Consider the following 19542-nt stretch of genomic DNA (forward strand, 5'->3'; position numbering starts at 1 on the left):
TGTTACAGCAGCAACATTTTAAAACACACTTAGTGTGCAGACCCAACTAATCATGTACATAATAATAACACACACAACGATGACAATAGTATACTATATATTGACCTGAGTAACAGTAGGTACTTTTGAACTAACTTATTAATTGGTAGCTACTTCCTTTCCTCTGACCTTACGCAGAGAGGTTAGAGAGACTGGGCTTGTACACACTGGAATTAAGGAGATTGAGAGGGGATCTGATTGAAACATATAAGATTATTAAGGGATTGGACAATATAGAGGCAGGAAGTATGTTTCAGGTGCTGGGAGAGTCCAGTACCAGAGGGCATGGTTTGAGAATAAGGGGTAGGTCATTTAGGACAGAGTTAAGGAAAAACTTCTTCTCCCAGAGAGTTGTGGGGGTCTGGAATGCACTGCCTTGGAAGGTAGTGGAGGCCATTTCTCTGGATGCGTTCAAGAAGGAGCTAGATAGGTATCTTATGGATAGGGGAATCAAGGGATATGGGGACAAGGCAGGAACCGGGTATTGATAGTAGTTGATCAGCCATGATCTCAAAATGGCGGTGCAGGCTCGAAGGGCCGAATGGTCTACTTCTGCACCTATTGTCTATTGACCTTCACTGGAGTCGTGTTCTTGCCTTATTGTGTGCAAATGTCTGTAAATGCTCTAGACTGACAAGGACGGACTACTGCACAGGATTGAAGTAAGCTGCAGAGAGTTGTAAAATTAGTCAGCTCCATCATGGAAACTAGCCTCCGTGGTGTCCAAGACATCTTCAAGGAGCGATGCCTCAAAAAGGCAGTATCCATCATTGAGGACCCCCATCACCCAGGCCATGCCCTCATCTCATTGTTACCATCAAGAAGGAGGTACAGAAGCCTGAAGGCACACACTCAGAGATTCAGGGACAGTTTCTTCCCCTCTGCCATCTGATTTCCGAATAGACATTGAACCCATGAACACTTCCACATTACATTTTTTTAATTCCTATTTTTTGTACTACTAATTTAATTTAAATGTTTAACATATTCTTACTGTAATTCAGTTTTCTTTTTCTCGAATATCATGTACTGTACTGCCAGAAAGTTAACAAATTTCATGACATATGCCAGTGATATTGAACCTGATTCTGATTAATTAAAAAAAATTATTCGCAGAGTGATTAACTCTATGTGAAGACTAAACTTTGATGTCACAGGACTGAACTAGAGTAAGGATGACAGTGAGGACTGAAAGGAATACTAGAATTCTGACAGGGTTTGACTGGTGAAAGATCTGATGATGTTTGCTGTACTGGGGGTGCTGACAACTGTGTGTGTTTCCCGGACAAAGGGCTGAGCACTTAAAATTGAGGTGATGAAGTTTCTCAAAGGTATGTTGGTTCCATGGATTCTCCAGCACCAAGAATGTTTTATCTATACACAGAGTGCACGTGCTTGTTAAAGCTAATATCTAATCAGCCAATTATGTGGCAGCAACTCAGTGCATAAATACATGCAGACACAGTCAAGAGGTTTAGCAGTTGTTCAGACCAAACATCAGAATGGGGAAAAAAGCATGATCTCAGTCACTTTGACCATGGAATGTTGTTGGTGCTAGATGGGGTGGCTTGAGTATCTCAGAAACTGCTGATCTCCTGGGATTTTCATGCACAGCAGTCTCTAGAGTTTACAGAGGATGGTGCGACAAACAAAGAATTCATCCAGTGAGTGGCGGTTCTGTGGGTGACAAAGCTTTGCTAATGAGGGAGTTTAGAGAAGAAAGGCCAGACCTGTTCAATCTCTCAGGCAGGTGACAATAACTCAAATAATCCCATGTTACAACAGCGATGTGCAGAGGGGCTTCCCTGAATGCAGAATCTGTCGAACCTTGAAATGGATGGGCTACAGCAGCAGAAGACCACAAATGTTTATGAAGTGGCCACTGGTTGTAGATCAAATCATTACACTGCATTGAGCTAAAATAAAGTAAGACAATGACAGCAACAACACACACACACACACACACACACACACACACACACACACACACACACACACACACACACACACACACACACACACACACACACACACACACACACACACACACACACACTCTCTCTCTCTCACACTCTCTCTCTCACACTCACACCTCACTCACACACAAAATTCTGGAGGAACTCAGCAGGTCAGGCCGCATTTTTGGGGAAAAAAAGTAGAATTGATGTTTCAGGCCGAAACCCTTCAGTAGGACTTGATAACAATCTAGAATAAAGTGTAAAAGCTATCGATAAGGTACAGCGTCAGTAAGTAATGAGCTGCAAAGTTCAAATTGTATTTATTAAGAAAGCAAGTACACTATATACAACCTTGAGATTTGTATCCTTACAGGCAGCCAAAAAACAAAGAAACCCAATAGAACCCATTAAAAAGACCTTCAAATACCAAGCAGAGAGGGAAAACAATCACTCAGGCAATAGAAGTGAGCAACGAACATTCAGAACTGGTTCATGAAAGTGAGTTCACAGCCACGAAGCCTGTCACAGCTGATCCAGGAGCCTGTTAATTGCAGGCCACAGTACAATCGTAAGATCATAATGAAATGGATTGTGAGGACGGAATCCATCTTTTCATTCCGGAGGCCTGCTTAAGAACATGAGGTTCTGCAGATGCTGGATATCTAGAGTAATGCACACACAATACTCTAAGAAGTCAGCATGTTGGTCATAATTTATGGAGGGGAATAAACAGTTGACATTTCTGGTCGAGATACTTCATCAAAGCTCATCAGGACTTTGTAGGCCCAATCAAGAGCCTGAGGACATTGGGTAGATCCGTCCTTTAGCCTGGTGTACACACATGCAGGCTTTTGTATCTAGTTAAGTTCTGAAGATGTCATGAATTTGGCATTTATGTGAAACTGCCTGAGTGCCAAGCCTCTTGGTCTTGGCAGCCGGTCTTTGCACTGGTATTGACTGCCAAGTTACATGACCTGGTTCGACTTGAGCACTCCTTGGTATCTGCCACAGGCAAAGCACAAAATCTGCCTCCTGAGGCTTGTGTCCACCCTGTGTTTATTTCTACCTTTTTGAACTTCACCACTTGGCCCTGAAACTTTCGAACACCAACTATGGGTCTACACTACAGCAACGCACAAAATGCTGGGGCAGCTCAGTCTGTCAGGCAGCATCTACAGTGAGGAACGTTTTGGGCTGAGGTGCTTCATCGGTTCCTCCAGTATTTTGTATTTTGCTCTGGATTTTCAGCACCCATAAAATTTATTTATTTCATTTTTTTGGCATGCAGTGTGAAATAGACTTTCTGGACCATCCAGCTGTGCTGCCTAGCAGACCCCGACTTAACCCCAGCCTAGTCACAGGACAATTTACAATACCCGATTAACCTACCAACCAGTACATCTTTGGACTGTGGGAGGAAACCGGAGCACCCTGAGGAAACCCATACAATTACAGGGAGAACGTACGAACTCCTTGCAGGCAATGGCGGGAATGGAACTCAGGTCGCTAGTTCTGTAAAGCATTGTGCTAACTACTACGCTACTGTGCACGCACCACCCCCCCCCCCCCCCCCCCAAGCACAATTTTTGTGTTTGAGGCTCCATGACCATTCACCAGGATGGAGATTTAGTACATCAAAGTTTGAAGTAAATTTATTATCCAAGAATGTTATTGACACCAAGTACTATTTTGATATTCATTTTCCTGCGGGCGTTCACAGGTTTGGACAAAGGAGTACAATAGAGTCAATGAAAAACTACACACAGACAATTGAGAAGCAACCAATGTGCAATAGAAGACAAACTGCAAACAAAAAATAATAAATAAATGACCTACTTTAAGGGATATGCAGGCGGATTGACTCAGAACACGAATCTCCCCTGCTCTTTGAGTTGCACACACGAAATGCCAGAAGGAACCAGCAGGTCAGGCAGCACCCATGGAAAGGAATAAAGAGTTTTATGGGATGTTGTTGTTGAGTGGCTCGCCGAGCTGGCTCGTTAGCTTGCAGACATTTCATTACCCAGCTAGGCAACATCAGGGCAACTTCAAATGAAATGTTGTTGATCTACATTGTTCATCTTTATGTGTCCTGTGATTAGTCTGTTTGTGTGTGTGTGTGTGTGTATGTGGATATATGTGCCATTTCTACTGGTTACCGATTATATAATCCAATCGAATGGCACATATACCCCCCAACACAAACACACACACAAACAGACTAATCACAGGACACATCAAAGGTGAACAATGTAGATCACCAACATTTCATTCAAAGTTGCCTTGATGACAAGCCAGCTCAGTGAGCCACTCAACAACAACATCCTTGACCCAAGCTACAAGTCTTTTCCAACATCTTAAAAGATTTCTAGGACCTTTAGCAGCTTCCTCTGAGGAAGTAGCACCAGTCCTCGCAGTGCAGCACCTCTGAATCGACGTAGTGGAAGGTCAGCCTGGACTATGTCCAAATAACTGGAGTTGGGAGCTGAGTCAATTGATTGATGGAAGTGTTGGTATGGAGATGTGACTAACATCATTGATGTTGGTGAACTGCAGATTGTAGGTACAGTGATACATAGACCAGATATCTATCAAGATGCAGTGATAACAATAAACAAAAGGCTTTGCTTTGCTTTGCTTTTTGTAGAGTGAGGTGAAACGATTGATATGCTTGTTTATTTTAGGACAAGCTCGTAGTTCAGCATTATTGTTCCTTGAAACCGTGTGCAAGGTTCTCGTCAAGAACCGATGAGATCTGTCCTGTGATGCATGTTAATTTTGGAATGGTTTGATGTTAATCAGATTAGGACTCTGTACATTATCAGATAATGCAGAGGTTTTCAGCTGAAACTCGAGTAATGTGTCAAATGGCTTCTGCATAGTTTATAAATGAGCCAAACTTTGGAAGAAAGTATTTGTGGCAAAACTACAAATTTGCTTTAGCATTCCAACTGATGATATTCATGGTGAATGTCGTATTGTGTTTTTGGTTCTGATTATAATTGCTCTTTTCCTTTCCTGAAGGGCAAGTCTGTCCTCTCTGTACTCTTGGGAGAGGAGCACACAGTCGACAAGGATGTTGCCCTTTACCTTATGTTCTCTGGCTCCAGTCAGCATCATTTAACCAGCACACAGAGAGTGGACCAGAACACTTTGCAGACAGTCGCTCCTGGTAAGTGATATTATCCTGGCTCTTATTGCTTCACTTAGCTCTCTTATTTTCATGGAAATAACTTGAAAGTGGCATCGCGCATTCAGTACTGTGCAAATGTTGTAGGCACATACATATAGCTAGGGTGCCAAAGAATTTTGCATGGTGCTTGTCTGTTGGGGCGGAGAATGAGTTCGTAAATCTGGCGGGAGGACTTTGAGAATTGCAAAGGTGGAGCATGGCTGGAGAGGTGTGACACAGGTGGCAGAGGAGGAGTTCCTTCCCCTTTTCCCAACTGTGGTTTCCCTCTCCCAGTCCCCTTCCCACTCTTAGTCCCCCGTGGAGACCCACATCAGGTTTATCATCACTCACGTATGTCATGATATTTGTTTTTTTTAATATGGCAGCAATAAGGTGCAATACATAAAATGACTATAGTACTGTACAGTTTGGTTGAGTGAACTTGGGAAGATGAGAGGCGACCTGAGAGAGGTGTATAAGGTGATGAGAGGCATTGATCGTGTAGATAGAGGCTTTTTCCCAGGGTTGAAGTGGCTAACACGAGAGGGCACAGTTTAAAGCTGCTTGTAGGTAGGTACAGAGGAGATATCGGACAAGTTTTTTATGCAGAGAGTGGTGAGTGTGTGGAATGGGCTGCTGGCAACGGTGGTGGAGGCGGACACGGTAGGGTCTTTTAAGAGACTCTTGGATAGGTATATGGAGCTTAGAAAAATAGAGGGCTATGGGTAACCCTGGGTAATTTCTAAGGTAAGTACATGTTCGGCACAGCTTTGTGGGCCGAAGGGCCTGTATTGTGCTGTAGGTTTTCAGTGTTCTATATACTGTGCAAAAGTCTTAGCATCTCAGCTATATATACTCTACCTGCCTCAGACTTTGCATGGTACTGTAGATTGAGTTGTAAAGAGAACTTGTGACACTTTGGCCTTCATAAACTAAAGTACCTTATCTGAAATATCAGATTGCAAAAACCTCAGAAATCTGAAATTTTTTTTGACCACTGACTTGACGTTGCGAATGGTAAATTCCACAAGGTGCTGGCAAGGTTCCCAGGCGACATACAGGTTTCTGTGCATCATAGACCTCACACATGTAATGAACAGAAATGAATGAAAAATAGTAAAACACTGCATATAGTGAAAAGTGAGGATCTCGATCGTTTATTACGAGAGTAGATTTGTCAGCCTGGAGTGAATGTATGCCACTATTCGAAACTAGCAGCGAGCTATCAAGATGAACTGAAATTTGAAGGTAATCGTGAATATTCACCAGGCTGGTTGCAAAAATTTAAGAAAAGGCATAGATTACATTTTTAAAGATTTAAAATATTTGAAAGATAAAGCATCTGCTGATCAGGAAGCAGCATATAAGCTCATCGATAAGTTTGTGAAAATTGTTGCTGCTGAAAATCTGATACCAGAACAAGTCTACAATACCAATAGTTTTTATACCTTACATAAAACCTAAAAGACAAAGTAAAATACAAATACAGTGTATTGTAACCTTTTAATCAAAACACGGCATCGTAGGTGGAGACTAAAGGCATGCTGTTGTTGTTCAACAGCTGATCCAGGTGTTCCACCAATGCAGCTGTGCTGCTTCTGTTACTCTGCACCTGCAGTCTGAGTCTGAGGCCTCCTTCGGTCAGAGTTGACCGTGGATATTGTGTCCTAGGAGTCTAGGTTTCTCAAGCCTGGGCAGTGCGATATGAAAAGCAAGCTCCCTCTCTCCATGCCTCTGATGAACCTAATGAACGGCAGAAACGGATGCGATTTGGTACCAGCAGCATCACAGGAGTTGCCAATCCACATTGAACTCGATGTTGGACTGCCTTAAGGACTCCAGCTCCGGATTTTTCCCTTGGGGTTGACTCCCGAAGCTTTCCCACGGGTGGGTATAGCCGCGAGGCAGCAGAGGTGTGAGATCAGAGTGTTCCTTCTAGATGAGCTGCCAAGCCCCATCTGCCTGAAGTGACTGTTTTTAAGGTGCCGGTGCCCCTCTACCTGTCAGTAGAAACGGTTCTGTTGGGCTTAGTAGCTAAGCCACATGTGAAGGCCAGGAGCAGGACCTGGTTGTCAGAGGCTATTTGAGGCACACGCCATTAGTAGCATTTTATAGATAGTGGGAGCTTGTTCTCATTAACCATCACCAGCCATAATAACCTTAAGGAACCAATTTTTACTGTACATGTATGTGATGAACATGTGTCAGACAGAGACTGATTATCAGTAACACAGAAATTCAGAGTTGGAAGCAATGACAATCACAAGCTATCTCATTATATATTCCAAATTCTGGCTCCAAGCATTTCAGATCAGGGAGATTCAACCTGTACTGAGTATGGGAGCTGGGACATTGTAGTTGTATAGGACGTCAGTGGGCCTAATTTGGAATATTTTTTGCAATTCTAGTTGTCTACCTACAGGAAAGATATCAATGAGATTGAAAGAGTACAGAGAAAATTTAGGAAGGATTTTGCAAGAACTTGGGACCTGAGTTATAGGGGAAGTTTAATCAGAGTAGGACTTTATTCCCAGCAGCTTTGGAGAATGATGGGAGATTTGATAGAGGTAAACAAAATTATGAATGATAGATATGGTAAATGCAAGCGGGCTTTTTCCACTGAAGTTCAGGGAGACAACTAGAGGTCATAGGTTAAAGTTGAAATTTTTAAAGGGAACGTGAGGGGAGGCTTCACTCAGTGGGTAATATGAGTGTGGAATGAGCCACCAACTGAAGTGGTTGATGTGGGTTTGAAGAGAAATTTGGGTAAGTACATAATTGAGAGAAGCCTGGAGGGCTGTGGTCCAAATGCAAGTCAATGGGACTCGGCAGAATAATAGTTTGGCATGGACTAGATGGGCTGAAGGGCATTTTTCTCCGTGGTATAGCGCTACTCCCCTTTAACACACTATCCCCAGTTAGAAGCTAAAAATTACCAGTGTCATTGATGTTTCTGGTGCAGGGCCATGAATGCTTTTGGTTACTCCACTGACCCTGTCTCAGAACTGCTGCACTGTGTGTCAGTGCTTCTTGCTTAGATCTTGCAATATATTTTTTACAGAGGAAATGATGTGTTCCCAAATGAATTTCAGTGTATTAAGTCGTCCTCACTGACATCATCACCAGCCTCTTAAATGGGCAATCATCACACTGTTTCTGTGTTCCCAATGATCTCAGCTGGGTTGAGCTCTGACCTTTGTCTCACTTATTTCTTCGCCAAGGATCTTTCCTTGACCTCTCCCATATTTGTATGTTGATGGTTCCCTCCCGTTCTTCCTAGCTATTACTTTGTTCCTCGAGCCACTGTCCATGAAACAGTCACTATGTTTCATGCTCTAGGAAATCTTAAGCACCAGATGCCGGAAATCCAGAGCAACACACACAGAATGCTGGAGGAATTCAGCAGGTATCAATCTCTGGTCATTTATTCCCCCCCCCCCTTCCCTCTTCTTCCATTCACCCAATCTGGCTCACCCCCATCTCTAATCTTCTCACCTGCCTATCACTTACCCCAACTGTGCCCACCACACCCCCCCTTCGACTTCTCTTCTTCCCCTTTTTCCCATGGTCCACTATCCCTTGCTGTCAGGTTCCTTCACTTCCAGCTCTTTACCTTTTCCACCTATCACCTCCCTGCTTGCCTCCTCCCCCACCGATCACTTGCTAGCTTGTAGTAGTCCTCCCCCCCCCCCCCGCCCCACCATCATCTTCTTCTGGCTTCATCCCCCTTCCTTTCCAGCATTGACGAAGGGTCTCAGTCCAAAACGTCGGCTGTTTATTCATTTCTATAGAAGCTGCTGAGTTCCTCCAGCACTTTGCGTGTGTTGCTCTTAGAAATCAATGCACATCCATTCTGTCAGAAAAATATTAGTTTTGCAAAGAATGTCAAATTGCTCAATGCACTACTTTGGATAGTTATTACCCACCCTATAGTAATAGTATTTAAGAACCAATACCCGCACTATAGGCATTGAGGCCAATGGGTCTTCATTGCCCTGTGCTCTGACATTGAGGGTGCAGGGTATCAGTGAGCATGATTGATTATCCTGTACTGGCAACCTGGGTTCAAAACCCACCACCGTCTGTGAGAAACTTGTACAGTCTCAGGGTGCTCCAGTTTCCTGCCACAGTCCAGTTGGTAGGTTAATTGGTCATTGTAAACTATTGTGTGATTAGGCTAGGGTTAAATCACATTGCTGAGCAGCACTACTCATTGGGCTAGAAGGGCCTATTCCATACTTTATCTCAATAAATAAAAATAAATAGATTATTTAATTGAGTTTGTAAATGAGTTATAACTGAATTGAAATAAATAGTTCATAGATTTCGAGCACAAATTTTATTTGATGTACAGGGGCAAGAGGGCCCTGAATTGTTTTTTTTCTATAACAATTTATTTTTGAAAATGACTGTATGGAGCAGCACACAAAGAAGCTGGAGAAACTCAATAGGTCAGGCAGCATCAACAGAGAGGAATACTCCTTCATCAGGATTGTAAAGAAAGAGGGGAGATGGCTGGTGTAAAATGGTGGGGGGGGGGGGAAGGGGTGGAATGAGGAGGCAGAGAGCAGCAGAGATCATGGGGAGATGGGGTGGGAGCAGTGAGAGAAGGTCTCACAGAACTGTCAAGGAGACTAAGTAGGCACACCTTAAAAGACTTTATAATAGAGCTGAAAATGGAGACACGAGACTGAAGATGCTAGAAATCTGAGTTCAAATACCAACTTACAATGCTTACAGCAACTTTGATTGTTGAGCTGTTTCCGGGTGCAAATATAAAGATTTAAGGATTAGCTTTATGTCATATGTACATCACAGCATGCAGTGAAATGCATTGTTTGCATCAGTGACCAACACAGTCCAAGGATTGAGTTGGGATCAAGGGGCTCTTTAATAATGGGTGCTGCCTTTTTAAGGCATCACCTTTTGAAGGTGTGTGGATGCTGGGGAGGCTAGAGCCTGTGGTGAACTGGCCCAGTTTACAACTTTCTGCATTAGAGATACAACATGCCCAAGAAAATCATAAACTATACAAAATTATATAAGGAAGGACACAATGAGACCAAGAAACTCACTGCTGTACTAAGTGGTCGTAATGTTGCTATACTGTGACATTTGAGTTGTTACACTGAGGTAGTGACAGAGTTGTGCAGGTTGGTTCAAGAACGGAATAGCTGACGGGAAGTACCTGTTCTTGAACCTGGTGGTGTGGGCCATCAGGCTTCTGAACCTCTTGCCTGACGAGAAGATGAAATGGCCTGGATCATGGGGGTAATTGAATGGTGTTGCCTTCTCGAGGCAATGCCTCTTTAAATAATACTGATGATAATAAGGGATGAGTCAGTGATGTATTGAGTATTATTCTGTACAGCTTCTTGGGTTCCTGTGGATTGGAATTACTGTACTACCGATTCCACCAGTCAGGAAATAGTCAGCCATATATCTGTCGAAGTTTATTTGTAGTTTTGGTGACACATTGAAACTCCTTAACCTTCTAAGGTACTGGAGAGGGCTGCCCTCCTGCCTTCCTTGTAATGTCACCAACGTGCTGGGCCCAGAACAGGTCATCCCAGATGTTAACACTAAGAATTTTAAGTATTGTTGCACAGTAGGGCAGAGAGGTTGATGTTATTATGCATCAGGTGTTAGATTATTTTAAAGGATACCAGTTTAAAACCAAACAAAGATACTGGGGGTGAGTAGTTGGTGTCAAATTCTCAGTCCTGTTGAAGGACTGAAACATCCATAGGTGCTGCCTGACCTGCTGGGTTCCTCTGGCGTTTTGTGTGTGTTTCTCAGCGGGTCTATCCTGGGCCCAACATACAGGTGGAATTCTGAAGAAGGCACACCCATGGCTATATTTTGTTGTGAGTTTGAGGAGATTTGATACATCGCTAAAGACTCTAGCAAGTTTCTACCAATGTACCGTGGAGAGTGTTCTGAGTGGTTGCATCTGGTATGGAGGTGCGAATTAGTACACAGGATCGGACAAAGCTGCGGAGGGCTGTAAGCTCAGCCAGCACCATCGTGAACACTAGCCCTCCGCACTCTCGAGGACATCTTCAAAAGGCAATGCCTCAAAAAGTACTTTCACCATCCAGCACCTGCAGTCTTCATTATTACCTTCAGGAGGAGAAGCAGGAGCCTGAAGACACACTCAACACTTCAGTAATAGCTTCTCTCCCACAAACCCACCCCACCCCCGCCATCAGATGCGAGAGTATTCCATGAACACTATTTTTCTATTACTTATTTATTCTGTTCTTATTGTAATTTTTATGCTGCTGCACGACAACAGATTTCACAATATATGTCAGTGATGCTAGCCGGGATTCTGATTCTGGATTTTCAAATCAGTAATCCTTCTATGACTATCAGCCAAGCATTGAAATGCCCTCATCACTGACATTTGAAGTGGGCATCATAGCTGGAGACAATTTCCCTTCGCTGCTGATACTCACGCCTGCCTGTCGTTGGATCTGCAGTGTGTAGCCGAGCACAGACCTGACAAACTGCTGTGTAATTGAGTCTGGAGAATCAACAGTATTTATCAGAACTGGGGCAGAAGTAGTTGGTCATTAAATGATTGACATGTCCTGTTTATCAACGAGTCTATCCAAGGCCATTTTCCAATACGTATCTATGGACTGTTATCTCAGCATTGTCAATTTTTCCAAACGTCAGCTCTGCATTTGTGCTCACACTAAACAGTTTGTTACCTTTGAAGCTTTGGTTGATAGCATTTGGGTAGGAAGTGGAATTAAGTTAATAAATGAAATAACTTAATTTAGGCAAGCTTTTTTTTTGTTTTACGATGGAGAGTCCCCACACCTGGCACCTTCGCAGCAGAGTATAACTTGGGCAGTTTGTCTGCTATGGAGGCACTAAATCAGAATCAGGTTTGTGACAGCAGTAAAGTGAATACATAAAATATACTCTAAATTATAAATATGAAATATATGCAAGCTGTTACTTGCCTGGCACCAGGCCTTGAGCTCTTCCATCTCCTTTCTCTACACCATCTCATTGTTGTTCATGATGAGCCATCAGCAAACTTAACAATGTGATTACTCGGGTATTTAGCCGTGCACTCATGTATGGGTAGAATGTACAGCAGTGGGCTCTGCACACAAGCCTAGGAGGCAGCTGTGCTGAGCATAATGGGGAGGGAAGAAGCGTTATGCATCCTGACAATGAGGTCTGTCGGTTACGAAGTCCAACACCTGGTTGATCATTGGTTCATTGTCTGTTCAGAAATCCCATGTTGGAGGAGGAGAAGCTGGTTCTGAAAATAGAGCTGAGTCCTTCCAAACACCGGCGTATGTGCCCCAGAGCATCGCTGAATGGGACTTAACCTGAAATTAGCCTATGGCAATTAATGCAGTCTCTCCTTACCTCAGCCATCCTTCCCTACCCTAAACAAAACAATTAGACCAGGGGTGGGCAAACTTTTTGACTTGTGGGCCACAAAGGGTTCTAAAATTTGACAGGGGGGCCGGACCAGGAGCAGATGGACGGAGTGTTTTGGTAATACACCTCATAAGGGAAAATAAAATATCATGGGATATGTAGAAAACATGTGCTTTAATTTCAATTGAAAATGAACAAATGCATTACAACAAAATATCTGTCTTTGAAGTCCCATGGTATTTAGCTATTTATTGAAATGACTTTTAAAACACTGAAAATTAAATGAATAAAATACAGCTTTTTTTTAATAGTAACAGTTATTATTTTAAAGCACTGAAAATTCTGTTATCCTTCAAGATATTATCATCATCACTCTCCTCCTGACTGTCTTTATTTCAAAAACGGTAGGAGATGCAGGTCTACTTGTCCTGCTCCTTCTTATTCAATTGTCCCCTGTGCCACAACTCAACAACGACCAGCACAAAGAGAGAACAATGACAGCGCACCAGTATGCAGAGCGCGTTATTTGATCTGGAGCGCATTTTTTATTTTGAGAACGTACGTGCACCTGCGCACTATTCATGTCCATCACTTAACAGAAATGACATGTAACATGTAAGGCTTATTGAAAAAAATATTTTCAAATGCATTTTTTACATAACACAACGAAGAAACTTATTTTTAATTTCAGTGGGAACAATGTTGTTGGTCTCCCTTTTTAGCCAGTGCATCAAAGTCTGGATTTAGTTTTGTTGTGGCGATTCTCAGGATGGATCTGAGGAGTTGGTCAGTTAACTTGGATCTGTGGCTGGCTTTGTTGATGTTCATGACGCTGAACGCCTGTTCACACAAATAGGTCGACCCAAACAAAGAGTAAAGCGCAAATGTGGAGTAATACGCTGCACCTCAACAAAGGTCAATGTATATAGAGTGCATCATCTATTGGGAAAATGCCAGAATTGCGGGGAAAAAACGTTAACAAGGTTTATTAATATAATTTCATCAAGTTCTGTGGGCCGGATTAAAAAGCTTAACAGGCCGCATATGGCCCGTGGGCCGTAGTTTGCCCATGCCTGAATTAGACCATACAACACACACACAAAATGCTGGAGGAACTCAGCAGGCCAGGCAACATCATTAGACCATGTGCAGCATTGTCTTGGGACTGCTTCTATTTAGTTTAAATCAAAAAACCAATTACAGTCCTAGATTTTATCTGCTTGCTGTGATGGGGCCCATGAGATAATGTTGTGCTTAAAATTGGTTGTAAGTGCTGAGAGGAAATGAGTTTCCTGCAAGTTCAAGTTTAAAGCTGGCCCAAGGGTTCCCAATCTTTTTTTTATGCCATGGACCCTCACTATTAATCGAGGCATCTGTGGACCCCAGGTTAAAGAAGTTGTTCCTAAAACATTGAGTGTGAGGTTTGTAGCGATATCCGAGATGATTTGGAGGGGATTTGGAATCTATAAATAGGGTGAACATCGATGATAATCGGGAAAAATATTTCTATTCTGAGCATCGCCGAACTATGAAACATTGGGTGAGGGGAGCACAGATAGGAATGATTAATTACATCCCTGGCAGGCATCAATGAATCAGAATGACGGTTGTTATATGTTGTGGAATGCGCTGCTCTGTGGCATCAGTGCAATACATTAAAAAAAAATACCGTTAAGTTACAATAAATATTGCAGAAAAAATGGAATAGTGAGATGGTGTTCATGGATCATTCAGAAATCTGATGGTGGAGGGGAAGAAGCTGTTTCTAGAAATATTGAATGTGCATCTTTAGGCTTCTGTACCCTCTCCCTGATGGTAGTAATGAAAAGTGAGCATGTCTTGGATGTGAGGACCCTCCTTGATGGATGTTGCTACCTCAAGGCACTCTCTTTGCAAGCCCAAATGACACATTCTAAAAGCAGAGTTAAATATTCCTGTCACAAAATTCTTTTTTTTAAAAAATAGGGTAAAGTAATAATGTTGTGGATGGATAGGACAGCTAAGGTTCAATTTTCAGCTGTGCCCATCATGACCATTGGCGTTATTGAAGTCTGTCAACAATTTGCAACCATATGGTTTAAAAACTAGATGGATTTAAGGGGAAAGATTTAGAAGGCACCTGAGGGGCAACTTCATACCGACGGCCGTGAGTATGTGGAAGGAGCTGCCAGAAAAAGTAGCTGAAGCAGGTACAATAACATTTAAAAGACATTCGGATCAGTGTATGGAGAGCAAATGTCAGAATCGGAATCAGGTTGAATGTAACTGTCTTACAGTATGTCATGTAATTTGTTGTTTTGCAGCAGCAGTACAGTACAATAAACAAATGCTACAAGCTTCTGTGAGAAATATGGACTGTGTGTATTTTTATGAAAATAATTTAAATAAGTAGCCCAGAATGAGAGCGAAAGTAGTGAGCTGGTTCATGGTTGGTTTATAGTTCATTCAGAAGTCTGATAGTGGATGTTGTGCATTTAACCTTTCAGTAATATTTCACTAATCTTGAATGTATATTGGTTAATTAAGCTTTCTTGTTTCTTTAAGTAATTCATGATGGGTTATATGAATGAATGCATGAAATGCATATGTCATCACACCCCTGTGTGATACGAGGGCACCTTGCTTTAAAGTAAACGCAAAGTTAAACCCGCATTCGCGGACTCGCGTATTTTCCTTAGAATTAGTTTAATGTTCTGAATTTGCAAAACATAATAGCAGTGGGGAAGAAGCTTTCCTAAAACATTGAGTGTGAGGTTTATAGGGATATGGCCAAATACGGGTAAAAGGAACTAATATAGATGGTGGGGTGGAGATATGTCTCTACCAAAGGAGGTGTAAGGTGCTCCTTCCCTCTGCTAGACTGCAGGTCACCCTTGGGCAAGGCGTGGCACAGGCTTAGCCCCCCCGATCGGGGTCATGTGAAACCATGGGAGCCGGTGGTGGGTGGTCGTCTGAGTGGTTGGTCAGATCACAAGTCCAGGTTATGCGACACTGATACCAGACAGACAACCTCTGGAGAGTATTGATAATGGCTGGGGTCACCCGTCTTGCGAAAACACTGCCCAGAAGAAGGTAGTGTAAGCTACTTCTGTAGAGAAATTTGCCAAGAACAATCAAAGGTTCATTTTATTGTCAAAGTATGTATCTACAATGCAACTCTGGTGTTCCTGTTCTCCAGATAACCATAAAATACAGAAAAACCTTGGAAGCTATTGGAAAGAAAAGCCATCACTCCCCCACCCCCCACCCCAGATACAAAAAAGAAGAAGAAACAAAACTTGCAAACCCCAAAACCCTCCACCCCCCCGTACAAAAAATGAACAGATCACCCACACCCCAAAAAACCCTGAAGCCCCAGCCCCCACCCTCACAAAAAAAAACAGCGACGATAACTTCATATCCCCAGCCCTCTCTGTCACGGGGGGGGGAATAAACAACGATGTTAACATCAACGATAACAATCGTGGTCATGGATAATGAAAAGAATCATCCATGATCAAATCAAAGACAGATGGAAGAGCATGATTGTCTGTGACATACAATGCGGCACATAATGATGATCGGTGGGCACTTTGATCGGCACGTTTGATTTAGGATGAGGGAGTGGTCTGTTTCTGTGTTGTTTACTCTGTGACTGAAAATTGTTTGTAAAATATAATTTTGTAATATATAATTTTATCAGTATATTATCATTCAGAATTTCCTTGAGAAATTTGTGCTATGTTAAAAGTACTGTGTAAATGAAAGCTCTTTTTACTGAATGTTCATAGAACATTCTATTCACAATGAGGTGTTTGTTCTCGTTGCTGTCTTCGTCAGTATCTATCAATGTCCAGACCCAAAATAGAGTCAGAAAGTTGTGCAGGATTTCAGGAGGATCTATCTCTGTTTAGTGATCCACCCAAAATATCATCATGATTAAGTGCTGTGTCTAATGAGGATGGGTGATCATGGTCTATGAACATGGTTATTCTTAGCAAATTCTACAGAAGTGGTTTGCCGTTGCCACCTTCTGGGCAGTGTCTTTTGCAAGACGGGTGACCCCAGCCATTATCAGTACTCTCCAGAGATTGTCTGCCTGGTCGCATAACCGGGACTTGTGATATGCACCAGCTGCCATTACTACCATGGCTGCACATGACTGTGACCGGTGCTACACCTTGCCCAAGGATGACCAGAAGGTTACTGGATGGACCAAGTGGCTTAAACCTCCTTTGATAGGCATCTCCATCCCAAACTATATCTGGGTACTTATCAGTCGAAATGGGCTTTGAAAATCCCTTTTTGAATGTGATAAAAATTACATTCATAGTGTGTGAGGTTTTGCCACAGGGCAATTCGCTCCTGAAATTTACAAATTTCCTATGGTTTTTTACAGCCTTTCACTTCTTAAGTGCATCCAGTTTAGTTTCTGTGTGCAAACTATTGCAGCTACTGCGGCTCTGAATTTTCTGGAAGGCAGAACTACATAAAGAAATGTAGTTTTAAATTCTGAATTATTATTCCATCAGCCCAGTTTGTACAGCTTGCGGTATTGTGATAAGTAACACCAGCCTGCAGAGAGAAGTACATGGCACCTACTGTTTCTGTTTTATACTGCAGGCAATGAGGGTGGAAGTCAATCTGCCAGCAGTCTTTGATGCTCACAAGCAACTATGTACATCAGCACAAAATAAAAAGATAGATACTCTTTGAAATTGTTTGAAGTTCTTTGAATTTAACCCGTCTCTCTACCACTCTCTCGCGACTGCCAGAGGAGGATGCCAGGGTCTTGGGCAGGGTTTAATCGACACAGTATGTGGATTGGACTCTGCAGTTCATGTTATATGTGTTTCTGGTTATTTTTTTTTATTGCTATTTTGTTGATTTTGATCGGGGCAGATCAGCTCTGCAGCCTGCAGTCAACAAATGACACAGTGCTAAATTGAACTAAACCAAACATTCCTAGACTGTTTCAAGGACTCTGGTTTGATGTTTTATATTCTGTGCGTATTTCGCTTTTTTTTTCTGTTTGCAAGATTTTTTTGTGTGTTGGGTACTTAATGTTTCCTTTTGAACAAGTTCCATGTCTGTCTTTGTTTCGTGGCTGTCTGCAGAAAGACGAATCTCAGGGTTGTATACTGCATACATACTTAAATAATAAGTGCACTGTGAATCTTTGAATCCTGGAAGAATTCAGTGTTTTCTGTTGGCTCAAAGTTTCTGTGTAAAAACAAAAACCATTTTAAGTTGGAGGCAGTACACTGCAGGAAGCCATACAGCTCATCAGGCACACTAGCTCTCCAGAACTGCTGTAACACACAAATTGCTGGAGGAACTCAGCAGGCCAGCATCTATGGAGAGAAATGAACAGTTGATGTTCTGGACCAAGACCCTTCGTCAGGACTGCTGCTAAGGTCTCCAGCATGGGTACAATCTCTTATCTCGCTAAAGCAGCTGCGACACACACAAGACGCTGAAGGAACTCAGCAGACCAGCATCAACGGTCAGCGTTTCGGACTGCTGCTCAAGTGTCCTGCATCTGCAGAGACTTTCTCTCCAGACCTGTTATCCCCTGCATTTTCCCTCAGCTCCGAAGCTTATTTCCCTCAAGTACATTTCCAGTTTTGTCCTGCAATCATCAATCATTACCCCACCCCATCTGCCCTTTGTAAACATTTTCAGCTCTTGCATTTTTAAGATGGTTCCTTTTATATCTTATCCCCTCAACCATAATTATTCCCTAGACCCCTGGTTGCCCCTTCTCCCCTCTCCTATCAAATTCCTTTCTCTCCAGCTCTTTCCCTTTCCCACCCACCTGGCTTCACCTATCATCCTCTAGCTAGTCCTCTTTCCCCTCTCCCCACCTTTTTATTCTGGGGTCTTCAGTCCTGAAGAGAGGTCTTGGACCAAAACGTTGACTGTCTATTCATTTTCAGAGATGCTGCTTGACCTGCTGAGTTCCTGCAGAATTTCTTGTGGTTATCGCCAGACCTTTACTGATTTGTATTTGGGAATGCCGATACTCTGAACATTAACTTGCAGTGTATAAGCCACTAAAAGCTAACAAGTGAATGAGCATCAGGTTTAATATCACTGGCATATCTCATGAAATTTTTTGTTATGTGGCAGCTGTACAGTGCAATACATAATAAAATCTGAAAATGACTAAGAGGTATATATATTTTTACAAAGTTTAGTTTAAATAAGAACTGCAAAAAGAGAAAAATAACATTCAATGACCATTCAGAAATCTGATGGCAGAGGGTAATAAGCTGTTCCTGAATTGTCGAGTGAGTGCCTTCAGATTCCTGTACCCTGATGGTAGCAATGAGAAGGTGGGATATCCTGGGAGATGGGGGTCCTTAATGATGGATGCCTCCTATTTTGAGGCATTGTTCCTTGAAGATGTCGTAGATGCTGGTGGGGCTAGTGCCCATGATGGAGCTGACTGATTTCACAACTTTCTGCAGCTTATTTCGATCCTGTAGAGTGTCCCCCAACACGTTACCCCCCCCCCCATACCAGATGGTGCTGTAGACATGGTACTTTTGTAGAAATTTGCAAATGTCTTTGGTGTCATACCAAATCTCCTCAAACACCTAATGAAATAGAACCATTGCTATGCTTTCTTAGTAACTGCATCGATATGTTGAGCCTAGGATAGATTCTCAGAGAAGTTGACACCCAGGGACTTGAAATTGCTCAGTTTTTCCACTTTTGAGTAGATGTAGAAGGCAGTTCCGAAAGCAAGGAAAATCTAGTACAATGTTGCACGTGTCTTATTCCAGTTATGTAAGCCTTGGCAACATTATACTGGGAGTATTATACAGTTCGGGTCTTTGATACCAAAGTTTATTACTTTTTAAGCAGTAAAAGTGAACTCCTGAATAGCAGACACGAGGAAATCTGCAGATGCTAGAAATTCAAGCAACACACACAATGCTGGTGGAACGCAGCAGGCCAGGCAGCATCTATAAGGAG

The 19542-nt window shown here is 42.6% G+C and overlaps 1 protein-coding gene across 9 annotated transcripts in view; it reads left to right on the forward strand.

Moving 5' to 3' along the window:
• The window catches only part of LOC132382584 (A-kinase anchor protein 13-like), a 548542-nt gene that overhangs the window by 162851 nt on the left and 366149 nt on the right, over positions 1-19542 (forward strand). For all 9 annotated transcript variants that reach the window (XM_059952931.1, XM_059952933.1, XM_059952936.1 and 6 more), the window contains exon 4: positions 5022-5169. In XM_059952931.1, coding sequence (XP_059808914.1) covers positions 5022-5169 — 148 coding nt within the window. The remainder of the gene's footprint in view (positions 1-5021; positions 5170-19542) is intronic.

Source organism: Hypanus sabinus, chromosome 28 (assembly GCF_030144855.1).
Source record: "Hypanus sabinus isolate sHypSab1 chromosome 28, sHypSab1.hap1, whole genome shotgun sequence".
In the NCBI taxonomy this organism is placed as follows: Eukaryota; Metazoa; Chordata; class Chondrichthyes; order Myliobatiformes; family Dasyatidae; genus Hypanus; species Hypanus sabinus.